The sequence below is a fragment of the Paramisgurnus dabryanus genome, chromosome 6 (assembly GCF_030506205.2).
Source record: "Paramisgurnus dabryanus chromosome 6, PD_genome_1.1, whole genome shotgun sequence".
NCBI classification, from domain to species: Eukaryota; Metazoa; Chordata; class Actinopteri; order Cypriniformes; family Cobitidae; genus Paramisgurnus; species Paramisgurnus dabryanus.
Genome location: NC_133342.1, coordinates 961,792 through 975,261, shown reverse-complemented (window position 1 = coordinate 975,261; position 13,470 = coordinate 961,792). Strand labels below are relative to the sequence as shown.

The following is a 13,470-nucleotide window of genomic DNA, read 5'->3' as shown; positions in this document are numbered from 1 at the left end:
CAGAGTAAGTTGTGGTCAAATTAAGACAAAAAAAAAAACAGTGTATGAAAACCATATGAAAACGTCCCCAACAACCCATAACGGTTAATATAGACCCAACATGGTCCGGCTATGAGTAATCCATAGCCGGACCATGTCGTTTTTGCCAAAATAACTCATATGATATACTGTATGATTGCTTGCCGGGTCATATTCAGTTATGGAATCCTATTTTATTAAATACTAATTCATAAAATATTCTTAACCTGCTTTGCATTACAGCAGTAGCTTAACGGTCACGCGTTTGATTTCCAGGAAACATATAAAACACAATTATTTAATGCACTGTACATAAGTTGCTTTGGATAAGTTAGCATGTTATTAAAAATACTATAATAGTATAAATACCAGTTACTTTTCATGAATCTGTTTGCAGCAATGCATAAATATTTGTAAAGACAAACTCTTTTAATGTGTATGATGAACAACACTATATATCTGCTGGTCTAATCCAGAGAGTTTTGTATCTTAGCAGTATGAAGGCTGATAGAAACCCAGCAGTATATACCAGTTCTTTGTAAAATATTTACAAGTGCTGAAGATTGTCATTCTAGAAATAGCTCTGACTGATAACTTGACTATGTGCACACAAAGCAAAGCAGGCCAGAGTGTTTATCTGCAATGTGTGAGAATGACATCATGCAATAGTAACGTGTATGTGTAACATGTAACCCTGGGGGATCTGTTGTTCTTGTATGTTTAAGAACTGTTAAGAAATAACCTCCGCCCTCTCTTTGAGTACTGTTACACAAGCTAATACAGAATCGAGGTCTTGGTCCATTCCTATTAATGACATTAAGTTCAGCATTGTTGTTTTTTTTTGGGGGGGGGGGGGGGGGTGTCAGAGAGTGGTTGCAGCAGTCAAAGAAGCAGTGGGTCCTAGACACAACTTTTATTACCAAATAATTTGTCATTTACACTACATTGAAAATGTATAACATTTATATAGTACAATACAATTAACTCACTTGTTACATAACTTGTGTAAATGTTAGTAATTCTGTACGCTAGGCTCTAAGAGATGTGTTGCATGCATGTCTCTGGTCATGTTGTTTTTCTCTCTGAGTTTGGCCTGTAGTAGCGTGTGCTCCACTACTCCCATCCGAACGTCCATCTGCTCGATCTCCTGCTTCAGCTTAGTCAAACTCTGACGGATCTTTACCACTGGAGCTGCAACACAAAACCCAAGCATGTTACACCATGCACAAAACTACGTCTGCATTAACAAACTACACCACAAACAACATTCCTTAAAACTGTGCAAAACATTGTGTCGTGTTTACCCAAGTAAATGTCTGCTTCAAAAATGTTAAATAATTATGGTTTCGTTTGGCCTCATAATTAAAGGGCGCCATCGCCATCTTAACCTCTCTTTGCTCTACCATTTGATGTAATACGCAACACACGCACCAGTGTCCACAACAACCAATAAGGTAGGAGAAACCTCACAACATTGCTGAGAAGTTAATATTCACGGCATTTAAATTGTGTCTGATGGTAACATTGCATAATACATACAGACAAATGGCCACAGGCAAAAAATACATTTTAGTGACTGAGGGCGAAGTGACAATACGGTTTCCTTACAGGAATCTCTCATGCTGGCCCCGGGTAGTCCTTTATGTTAGCCCTGTACTAGTAAAGCAAATTTATTTAGGAGAAAAGACGTAGACTTTACCTCCATCAGACATGCTGCTGCCTTTCTCTTCCATTTCCTGTTTGACTTTCTCCAGTTCCTCGCTGATCTGGAGCACAGACGTACACAAATGTTGTTTCAGTATTGGCTGTACCACACTGTGATATTATGGGGCCGTTTCATTGTTCCCTTAGTGCAGCTGGTCGAGCATTGTGTCGGCAGCACAAGAAATCATGGGTCCCAGGGAACACACAAACTGATAAAATGTATACCCTGTAATGCATTTGAATGCATAAATGCATAACCGTAAACACAATCCTGTGGATTCTGGATTCCTTTAACACTGACATCACTATAGGGCCCTTTAATTGTTACTGTGTGCAATAAAGTGAGTTGAAATATCACACGACTCTTGCGTTATTGTTGTTTTTAGACTAACCTCAGCCAGAATTCTGGTTCTTTCTGTGACACCTCCACTGGCCTGTTGATAAAGGTCCTTCACCTGAACCAAAAAAAAACAATGTTACCCTAATTAACGCGTGACTTTTTAAAATATCCATTTTATTTCTAAAGTCTGTATCTTATGTGATTTTTTTATTGGAGTAAAGTAATATCATGTTGTGTTTGATTGGCGGAGATGTTGACCTTGTTGAGTTGTGATTGCGCTTGGCGGTATTCTGAAATGAGATGCTCGAGCTGGGTGTTCAGGTATTTCTCACGACTGCTCACTTTCTCCAGAGTTTTAGTGATGTCTTCCTTCAGCTTAAACAGGCAACCCTGAACACACACTTACATTTAATCTACATTATTTTTGTACATATAAACAACATGTGTGATGAAGGTATGGATGACCTTGGCGTCCTGCAGGGATGTGTTGATGCCATCTTGATGTTGATGCATTTGATCGAGGTGAACCCTCCAATCCTGAAATATAATGTGTCACTCAGTATCTTAGCCATTCAGAAGTTCTCCCTCACACATCAACCTGGACAACACTGGTTTAATATACATTACAAAGTATACATATATATTTTTTAGAAAATCATCATGATACAAATCGTAAATATGTAAATACACTACGGGCTGTCTGACAACATTGCAGTAAGATTTAAATCACATTTACACTTTACAATAACAGTAGGATTCAAATTTAGAAAACTAGGGAAGTTTGATTTAAATATTACAAACATCATACCTTGTTGTCTGTGCGGATGGTGACTTTAAGCTGTGGAAGAACTCTCTCCACCTCCAGATTCCACTCGGCAGCATCGACGTCTGACTCCAACACAACTGCAGGTCTCAAACCACTGAGTTCCTGAACATACATACACAAATACTGGCTTTCTTATAGAAAAATATACCAGTGGGTGATAAAAGCAACTGTCTTGAGACAAAAAAAAAAAATTCTGAGATGGAAGTAAGCAGATTGGTTATTGCATTCACATGACAGGCTCCTTTGTAGTAAACACAGACAGGTAACACCTCACATATGGTATAACTCACCAACTGTAGATAAAGAAGAAAGACACAATAAATTTACTCTGCTTACATTTTGTGATTATATAAAATACTTATAGATCCAGCTGCTGATGCAATGAACTCACACTCTGATTGGTTCTGGTCTTCAGTGCGTCTAAATCCAGCCCTTCCTCTTCCTCATAATCGTCATCCTCCTGCTGAAAGTGCACACTTGAATGAGTGTGTGTGACTCAGTGTCATTTACTTTGCTGTGTGCTTTACTGTCATATTTCCTCTTCCATTTTATTAAATGTGAATGTGACTCACTGTCATCTCTTCCTCCACTTTACTGAGTGTAAGTTCAGCATCATCTTCTTGCACACAGTCATCTTCCACATCTACAGAAGGGTACAGTGGCCTAATAGAGAGAATGGGTTTTAACATAAAGTAGCACGGCATCTTACGCACAGAAGCCATTGCCATGTGCCACTACTTCCTGTTACAGGTGGCACATGCCACTCTGTTTAGTGGCTCGTCCACTAACACAGGTCAGTAACACTCAGGTCTGTGGGATTGAGGCATGTGGCACTGACAATCATGAATCATCACAGAGGGGCATGTGCCAACAGTAACGGGATGTGCAACTGGACGAGCCACTAAACACAGTGGCATAAGCCACTTGACACCGGAAGCGCCACTCGACGAGCCACTGTAAACCAGAAGTGCCACTAAATGTAGTTGTATGTGCCAATAGCTTCTATGTGTTAGAGCCATGCCACTTTATGTTAAAACTAGTGATGGTCGTTTTCGAAGCACTGCTTCATGAGGCTTCGAAACATTTACGAATCTTTTGTTTCGAATCAGTGGTTCGGAGCTTGTTTCAAACTGGCCAAAGTCACGTGATTTTAGCAAATGAGGCTTCATTACGTCACAACTGTTTCGAAACGTTTCGAAAATCCGATGGTTCATCACCACTAGGGGGAGCTGATCACATGACCAGTGTCTAATATGTTTAGGTGAACTCGGGTCAGTTTTATTATGAAAGTTCTTAAAACATTTATCCTTCTGACTAATAACACTGGCATGTTGTCTACTGTTTGTTTATAAACAGATTTAATGACAAAAATGTGCATAATTAAAAGGGTAAAACACACACTTTTAACTATGTCTTAATTAAGTTAAATAATTTTTTAACATATTTTAATTAAGATTTTGCTATTATTTTGTAAAAAAAAGTGTAAAACGTGTGGACAGATCTGCTTTTACACTGTTTTGACCAGCAGGGGTCACCAGCGTGTGTGGGTTTCGAACTGCTTCGAAAAACTGAATCAATTTTCGAAGCAATTGGTTCAATTGATTCGAAGCTTCGAAAAGTTTCGTTTCTCCCATCACTAGTTAAAACTGCTATGCTAATATATTAGAGAGCTGTGTTAGTGCGTGTCTAGACTAAAAACAAAGAGTTTGTGAAAGATTTTGAATTTTCTGTGATTCTGTAGTGCAAGAGAATCTTCACATATTGTAGTAATTGTTTGTGTATATGTGGTTGTTTGTGCACCTGTTCCAGGTAAACCCTTTGCTCTTCAGTGTCTTTTCTACCAGCTGATCAAGAACGTAGCACACATGTTCTCCAGATCCAGACTTTAGTTTAGATGGGGGGAAGTCAACATGGCCGCCCTACACACAAACGTGAAGTGATAAACATGAAACCCAAATACGTCAACACAAAAATTTAAAGGCGGAGTGCACGATTTCTGAAAGTCGGGGCGAATACCAAAACACACTTGTAGCCAATCAGCAGTAAGGTGCGTCACTACTAACCGACATCGTTGCCTGTGTTGCGTACGTGTGGGGCGGGTCTATAAAAAGAAGGTCCAGATTCTATTGGGGTAAGGGTGTTTTTATTTAGGTGATTTCAAATGTCAACATTGGCTTTCAGAGATTATGCACCCCGCCTTTAAGGGTGTTATCACTGTGCCGTCTCACCAGCGCACGTAGCTCAGAGAGGATATTGGAGACGGTGGCGTTGGGGTCGTCGTACTCCTGTGGTGTGTCAAATGGCCGCCCGCATAGAGAAATCAACCAGGCGGCAATGACACTGAACATATAAAACTGCTCTCCAGGATTTGACAACACATGGGGGCTAGATACAAAATAATGCCTATAAAAGACAAAGAAAACAGTTGTTGAGAAACACTTCAACAGTACACAAATCTTTGTTTATTTTTTTACTCATAAGGAATCTTCTTAATGTTTTACTTTACTTTATTTTAAAGTTTATCATACATAACATCCATATAATCATCTTTTTTTGGCTGATACAATGTAGACTTGGTTAAAAAAAAGATATGAAGAAAGGCAAAAAACTAAAGCTTCATATGTTACACTGACCTCATGTGAAAAACGTATTCAATGTATTAATGCATTATACTATTTGTTTATAGAACTGTTGCACACATATAACTTTACTGTATGTTTATGTGAGTGTGTAAGTGCATTGCAATATGATTATAAATCAGCACTTCTTCGGTCGTGTTGGCTTTAACGTTACCTCGATAGAGGTTTGATGTTGTGTTTGTCCAGAATATGCTTTTCATAATCCAGGATCTTCAGTTTATCCAGAAGATCTTCCATCATTACAAACATCTGATAGACCGAACCGGGACCGCGCTCTTCCTCCTCTGCCATCACTAGACGCGTTGTTCTTTCGCTGTGTGCCTGTTTATCACTCGTTTTCTGGAGGTAGAAGCTGTGTTTTATCACATAGCCTACATATCTATTGCTTCAGCAACTCCGGGATGTTGTAGTTACAGTCGCCATGAATTACGTCACACTCCTTAGGCGCCACGATAAGAAACAAAATAAGTGTACTTTTACTGTCAACAATGAATAATAAAAGAAAACAATAAATAAACAAGAACACGGCATATACAATTATACGATCGTGGTTATGATAAACAGTAACTGAATAAGCTGAATAGTCTGCGCTGTGAGGCATGTAAGATTTGAATATGCTGCCACCTGGTGCTCCGGAGATGCAACTGCGTTTAGTCACATTCACAACTTTTACAGTAAAACACCGACTTTTATCTGTTTATTTATATAACATTCATTAACTTTAGTTTACCAGCACGAAGTTTCTCGTTGTGTAAATAGTTCTCAGTTATTATCTAGATAAAATGTGTGACAGAGTTTATCCGTACCTGTTGACTATACAAAAACGGCAAAAAAAATTATCTGGCCCAAAATATGTTCTAAATATATGCTAAATAGATTTAGTAGAAAGTAAAACGTAATTAAATATATTTTTGAATGTGAAAATATATTAATATAAACGCGTGTATAAATAATTATATAAAATTTTTAGTATATTTTTTCAGTTAAAAATATATTTAATTTAAACCCTTTCAAACCTGTTATGTTAGTTAGTTTACAGGTTTGTAACATACATAGTGTTTCTTCCAATGTGACGTGAATATAAATGCCTTAAAATAGCCCATTTATTTTCAATATATACAAAACAATGGCCAAAAAAATAAATAAATTAAAGCAACACTATGTAGTTTCCATGTAAAAATGACTTACAGCTCCCCCATGTGATTGAAAAGTGAAACAGTTCCTGGTATCAGACACTCTTCTGCAGGCAGGGAGAGGGGCGGGGCTGTGTTTCCTACCCTCCACCGCCACTTTCAGAGTGTGCTTGTAGCAATTAGGAGGCTGCTCAGGTTGCAGCAACAGTACAATTTGTCCAGTTAAAAGTTGTTCTATCACTGAAATAATTTTAGAGACATTATTTAAAGGTCAAAAAACTACATAGTGTTGCTTTAACATTTCAAAATATATTTCAGTACATATATTTTTGGGCCATTTTTGTAGTATTTTGAAATATATAAAAAAAATTGCAGTAGGGTCAAATATCTTCATTAACATGTTGTAAAATCATTACAATATTTATAAATCGGCCAGATCATGTTTTGTCTTTAAATCTAATACTGTTCACATTTTCTGAGCTTCAGGGTAAGAAAATATCATTAGCCTGATATAAAATCAGTGATGTCATGTCAATGACCTCTGAAATGCGACCTAGTCTTTGAAAAACTTTGAAACTGTGTATTTTTTGTGATTTAATGTTTTCTACATAATATCATCTTGTATAACATTCTGTGAAAATAACCTTAACAACTTTTTGTGAGAATTGAGTCCCATATGGTAAAACATGTGTGTGTGTGTGTGTGTGTGAGAGATGCGATGAAAGAGAAAGTGATAAAGTGATGGGCAGGGCTGCTCAGCTGTTGATTTAAATTCCAAGATATCTTTATTTGGATGACGGATCAATGTCTTTCACTCTCTCATTTTTTTTAATGATGTGTTCATTTGTAGCTCTGGGTAATCTCTGTGTACTGATTTGGGTATGTGAAGGTCACATTTTAAATATGTCATTACAAATATGAAAACTTGGATAAGCTCACTTTTCCTGTAACTCAATGGTAGAGCAAAGTGTTATCAGCACGAAATGTAGTGGGTTTAATCCCAGGGAACAGACATGATGGTACAATGTTTGCCTTGTAATGCATCTTTCAAATGCATAAATGTAAATTGGCAACATTGTGTTTAGCTTTATCTCAAATATTGAAAACCAAGGCCATGTAAACAAATCTTAACCAAACACACAATACAGTGTAACAGAACACATTAGACACAAAGTGTTTTTTAATATATTAATATTTTAATGTTTTACAAGGTGCCTTAGGTTATATAAAGGATATCAATTCGATTTATTGTTTGAAAACATATGAAAATTCTTCCATTTAACCTTCACAAACTACTTTCTCTGGTTCTCACTTTTTCCTTGACTTTCTTTTTTACTTCTGTGGTGATTTCCCCATTTCAATCCTCATGGATACGAGTGGCTCCTTCCTCTGATATTGGACCCTCCCTCTTACTCTCAGTAACCACCTCTGTATAGGTCACGTCTGGGCTTGACTTCCTCCCTTTGGGTGGAGTCACTGCAAGCTCCGCCTCCGCACCCTCTTGGCCCTCAGCGACAGTACGTTCCTTCTTCAGTTTGATGCGGAACGATTCTTTATTGGGTGCTTTCTTTGCGATGTTATCCTTCAGCCGCTCTCCGCTCTGCCGCATCTTCTCACGCTGCTCAGGAGGCACAATCTTCTCACCAAAGTGGTTGATTTTGGTTCCAAGCGTTTGGCCTGTTTTACTCAGGCTCTCCTTGGTTTTGTTGAGGTTGTCTCGGGTCTTGTCACGTGTCTTGTTCATGTTCTCTTTGGAGAACGCTGCTTTGAAGTTCTCGAGACCCTTTAATCCGCTCTGCTTTAGACGTGCCCCTCGGGATGACTCCGCCTCATCTACCACCATGTACTCTTCATCGGATGATATGTCAGCGGGGACGTCATATTCGTCTGGTTCCACCTCCAGGTTAGCTAACCCTGGCCCTTTTGGGACCTTGGTGACGGCAACAGAGGGAACTTCAGTTTCTCCCTGCAGTGGCGGACAGAAAAGAAAGATTTACTAGGACAACATAAATGAAACGTTTACATTTGGTCCAAAGCAACATGAGGTAACAATAGAAGCAATTAGAGCAACACATGAACAGCAATAAGTGCACTAGAACTAGTCTCATCAAGTCTAACACATAGCCAAGGGTTAGTAATTATTACTATTTTTTGACAGAAAAGGTAAAAATAAGGATAGAAAAGAATAATATTAGCAGGGTAGCTGTTGGCGGAAGAAATGGGTTTTTAGCCGATTCTTAAAGACTTCTACAGAGTCAGAAGATCATTCCACAGATGGGGAACCAAAACCAGAGAAGGTACGCGATAGTGATTTTTTCCCGTTTTGGGATGGCTCCACAAGCCGCCGCTCTGTGGCAGAGCGCAGGGATCAAGAGGGTACATAAGTCTGTATAAGCAATTGAAGACCCAGTGGAGGTTTTAAAGGCCAGGAGCAGAAAACAATGATAGGACCATGGTGCTACAGAGTACAGAGAACAACCTGTACATAACTGTAAATATTACTGTACTGTAATATTTACATTTTATTAACTAAAGAAAAAGATCAGGATATAAAATAATAACCAAACATTGGACCAAAAACATTACAAAAGGTGTGCTGGAGGGCAAGTTGCGTTTTCTTGTGAAACATCAAGGTGCAGTTTCCCGGACAGCGCTTATCCTAGTCCCAGATTAAAAGGCATGATTAAGGGATGGTTTCCCAGACAGGGATTAGACTAGTCCTAGACTAAAATTTAAAATAAATAAGTAAATATGTAAATAAATAAATAAATAAATAAATAAATAAATAAATGTAAGAGTTGTCCAAAATGAAAACTGCTTGCACTTGCATATCTTAAAATACATCGATGCCCTTGCACACAAGTGGGTGATTCTTATGAGGTGTCATGAAACATTTTGATAAAACAGTAAATGCTATCAAAATAAGAAGCATACAGTTACAAACATCTCTTCATGTACTATTTTGCACATGATTTCAAATGACATCGTACAAACCAATTTTGTTGTTTTTTCCACATTTAAGGGGAAATTTTTCATTATCGCAATGTGTCCATGACTGGATTTGGGTTCTTTGACATGGAAATATTTATAATAAAAAAAAAAAAAAAAAAAAAAAAAAAAAAATGCTTCAGTGCATGTTATACTATAAACATTTACAGTAAAGAAAAAAGTGGTATTTGGTGATCATTGGTAAATGTAGAGACAATAATAAGGAATATAAATGTGTCCAAGACCAATTTTCTCATCCTCCGCAACAATTTTTAATCATTTTTTAAGCCCTCAGGAACTAACATTTTCAAAAAAAATAAAATTGTTGTAAGGGACATAATTGACTGTGAGACTCAAGATGGCTACCAGGTAAGCAGTTCTTATTTTTTCTCTCCAGAGAAAAGTTAAAATTTTGTTTGTCATAGTACCTAGACAACTTTTTAGTTCTCATTACCGAAACATGAGTTTGTAAATGCATATATTTAATGTAATATAGCGGTAATGATAATTTTTTATAATGATATTCTAAAAAATGTAAATATTAATTTTTTAGGAAATATTTTTTAAATCCTCTAAAAATAATGGTTATAGTAAATTCAGACCTTAATCTTATATGTGCAAAATCAAAATTGGCTTCAATGGCTTTTTAAAAATTCTGATGCTGGACACCTTCTAAATCTGGATTTCATGAGAATCACCCATCATTAATGTTTTTAGTAAGGCGTGTTTGTTAAACTAGTTATATTTCCTAATTAAACTAAGGTCTAGTCCTGGCTTGAGCTAATCCCTTTCCGGGAAACCACCTTAATTTCAAAACACCTTGAACTGACATATTCTAACATATATCAGTACCATGGCTTTGTCTCAAAATCCACATCAGTATTGCCTTTTCTAAAATATGTTTGTAAAAACAACTTAAATGTCCTAAAATAACCAAGGCCTAGTCCTGGATTAATCTTAACCCTGTCCGGGAAACCACCCCCAAGGCACTGAGGAACCACTTATATAATCATTGCTCATACCATATGTCAGTAGATGTCTATTTAGACTACTTACATTTAAACATATAGCAGTGAGCTGTAACTATTTGTGTCTCTTATCAAAGCATTGCTCACATTTCAGGCAATTACATGTTGCTATTAAAGTCATGAATATTGTCCAGTTAGAGTTTACATATAGTTGCACCTGTTACTCTGGGAAAGTCCACCCCGCCTAGCCTATCCCTTCTTTTATTTTCCATTTCCCAAGTCTCAACCACATACAAGGGCATCCACAGTCTTTTAAAATAATGTTCAATGCAAGAATTGGTTTAAATCTAATCGAAATCCTCTTGCAATCTAATTTTCTGGATATACACAACCATTAAGACATTGGGGTGCACTGGGTTTATCTATATACGGTTAAGCTGACTCATTCCGTAAATTATGTCGGAAATAATTTGTATGGTGAAATTCTTATCTACATACATTCTTCCTGTGTTGTCTTTAAGTCTCCCTTTAATGTCATGTAAGCTTTCTTTTGATACTTTACATGTCGGACACACAATCTTCCTAGTCTATAAGGAGCATTCATACATACAGACATTTATTTTGAATGCATACATATGGATGTGCATATACAGTATGTATGCATATATAAAGTTTCTATTCAGGGAGTAACTTTGAAGTCACTTTTCAGCTGTGTAGGCGACTCTATATTAAGAAAGCTCAGAATACCACACACGCAAATACACACTCATATTCACACACTGTGACAGCCTAATTTCGCCTCATTTTTAAGGGCACTGTTGTGTCTCATATTTACTTGTTTTCGTTTATTTCTTAATGGTAAATTCTGCATCGCAAAGTAAGGAATCGCATAAAGTCAGTCAAGTAAAAGTAATTGACTAAATACTACATCACGCATATATAAGCTCTCAGGCCATAACCATATATTCAGTATTGGGATATTAGAGACCCATTGGTTAATATTGGGAAACTACTATTGGAATATTGACATGGAAATCCCATTCTCAAAATCAGTGGTGGTGTCTATATCCCAGTGCCTCTATTTATTTCTTCTAGACTTTCTGGAAGTCAACACATTCAGACTATCTTTATATGACACCCCACAGAAATAGTTAGCCAGTCAGCTCCAAAAGTGCGCCCCCTATTGTTTGTGCAACAGGTGTTAGTTTGACACGACATACTGCCAAACCCTCAATTACCCATCACACACATGCAGTGACTTAAAGGTGTGTGTGTGTATATGCCAATGTATATACCTGGTAAATAACAACTCTGAACTTGTTACGCGTGAGCAGCTCATCCTGTGTAGTTTCCACCTTCTTCACACGCACGTTCTGCTTCTCCACACGTGAACGCACTTCTTTAACGTGTGTGCTCACGCGACGGGCTTTCTGGAGCAGTTTGTCAACGGTGGTCGCTGTGGCAGTGTGGTCGCGAGTCAGCTTGATCAGCTCTGATTGGACGGCGCTGACGGAGCTTTCGAGCTGCTGCTGCCGTTCCTCCATACGCTGCTGACTGGCCTGGACGCCATCGATGATCGTAGACACGCGTTCCAGCAGAGAGAGAATGGACAGGGCCGAGACAGGTTGCCCGGATTCGTCCTCGACCCCAAGTATGACATCACCTTTCTTTTCCATCTCTGACTGACTCTTTTACACGTCCCCGAAAGTACAGCTACAGGGCCAGAGAAGGGTACGGGGCCAGACAGAATCACACACAGAAACAGTGAAGAGAGAAACTGGCACTCCAGAAAGAGACCCCACTGGAATCTGACTAACCCCACCCCTGTGCATGCGCACGCACACTCACATACATGTATGCATGGATATAAATACAACTGTAAGGGGATCCTAGGAAATTTTTGGAAGCTGCATCACATAAGAGCTTGAAAGCCCCTTTAATTCATACATCCATTTGCTGTGCATGCTACATCCAAAATATAAAAATAACCAAGTAGCATTGCTATCAATTCATTTAGATTACAAATATGTAATGTAGACATTCATGTGGGGTGAGGTCGATTTACTTTTATAAATCTGCTCCCCTGTGGCTTACTGTCATCTAAAGCCAACAGCTGCACCCACCACACACACACACGCACGCAGGCATGCACACACACACACAGACACACACACACTGAATGGTCCTTGGAGGTGTGTTTTTCCACATTAGCATTTGACTTCTGACCTTACGTTCAGGCAACCTTATATTAAAAACTATGTTTCCCAGCATGCACCTTTACTGAAAAAGAGACACAACAACCTTTGAAAGTAATCTGTAGATGGTAGCAGCATTACAAATAACCCACAAAATAAACAGAAAAGAGTTCCCCTAAAATTCTCATTATTTTGGAAGTTTTGCTAATCTGTTTTGACAGAATGGTTTCAAGACTTCAAGTGAAAACAAATGAAAAATTAAAGTAGAAATAGATTGTTAATCTAAAAAATGCAATAAAGGGCACTTTCAAGATTTAGAATCTGTGCCGCATGGATTTTTGTAAGCAAAACCCAAAAGTAAGTTAGCATTTTAGCACTTCCGGTTGCATCATCATTGGGTTTTTTGGTTAAACAATTTTTTTTTTGTTAAGATAAGACGATATATTCTAATAATACCCCCACTTGTGACTTTTTAAAGCTTTTACGAGTGGTTGCTAAAAAGTTGCTACGGGACCAGAGGTTGTCGGAACTTTATGGATGAAGATCCAAAAACGATGCAACGTGGGCACATTTCACAAAGATTCATCCACAGAGTATTTAATTATCAGGGAACATGTTTTTAATCAAGTTTAAAAGATTTGTTGGAAGCTTGGTAGATA

The 13,470-nt window shown here is 37.9% G+C and overlaps 2 protein-coding genes across 2 annotated transcripts; both read right to left on the bottom strand.

Moving 5' to 3' along the window:
• Positions 1 to 901: 901 nt before the first annotated feature.
• On the bottom strand, positions 902 to 6,132 carry ift57 (intraflagellar transport 57 homolog (Chlamydomonas)). The gene is made up of 11 exons (XM_065266598.2): positions 5,682 to 6,132; positions 5,117 to 5,291; positions 4,689 to 4,807; positions 3,461 to 3,551; positions 3,280 to 3,351; positions 2,871 to 2,990; positions 2,528 to 2,599; positions 2,321 to 2,452; positions 2,115 to 2,177; positions 1,718 to 1,784; positions 902 to 1,209 (listed from the first exon to the last, which is right to left on the bottom strand). The coding sequence occupies exons 1-11, from the start codon at positions 5,816 to 5,818 to the stop codon at positions 1,031 to 1,033; spliced, it is 1,227 nt and encodes a 408-aa protein (XP_065122670.1). The 5' UTR covers positions 5,819 to 6,132; the 3' UTR covers positions 902 to 1,030.
• Positions 6,133 to 7,834: 1,702 nt separating this feature from the next.
• Positions 7,835 to 12,418, bottom strand: cavin4a (caveolae associated protein 4a). The gene is made up of 2 exons (XM_065266611.2): positions 11,912 to 12,418; positions 7,835 to 8,626 (listed from the first exon to the last, which is right to left on the bottom strand). The coding sequence occupies exons 1-2, from the start codon at positions 12,290 to 12,292 to the stop codon at positions 8,018 to 8,020; spliced, it is 990 nt and encodes a 329-aa protein (XP_065122683.1). The 5' UTR covers positions 12,293 to 12,418; the 3' UTR covers positions 7,835 to 8,017.
• Positions 12,419 to 13,470: the final 1,052 nt, after the last annotated feature.

Bases quoted from the DNA above. Each gene is read 5' to 3' on its own strand.
- ift57 (XM_065266598.2), bottom strand. From the start codon at position 5,818: ATGGCAGAGGAGGAAGAGCGCGGTCCCGGTTCGGTCTATCAGATGTTT. The intron at 3,352-3,460 runs GTGAGTCACATT...GTGCACTTTCAG, and splicing joins AAGTGGAGGAAGAGATGACA to CAGGAGGATGACGATTATGA. The intron at 2,991-3,279 runs GTGAGTTCATTG...ATGTATGTTCAG, and splicing joins AGACCAGAACCAATCAGAGT to GAACTCAGTGGTTTGAGACC.
- cavin4a (XM_065266611.2), bottom strand. From the start codon at position 12,292: ATGGAAAAGAAAGGTGATGTCATACTTGGGGTCGAGGACGAATCCGGG. The intron at 8,627-11,911 runs GTATATACATTG...CCGCCACTGCAG, and splicing joins TCAGAGTTGTTATTTACCAG to GGAGAAACTGAAGTTCCCTC.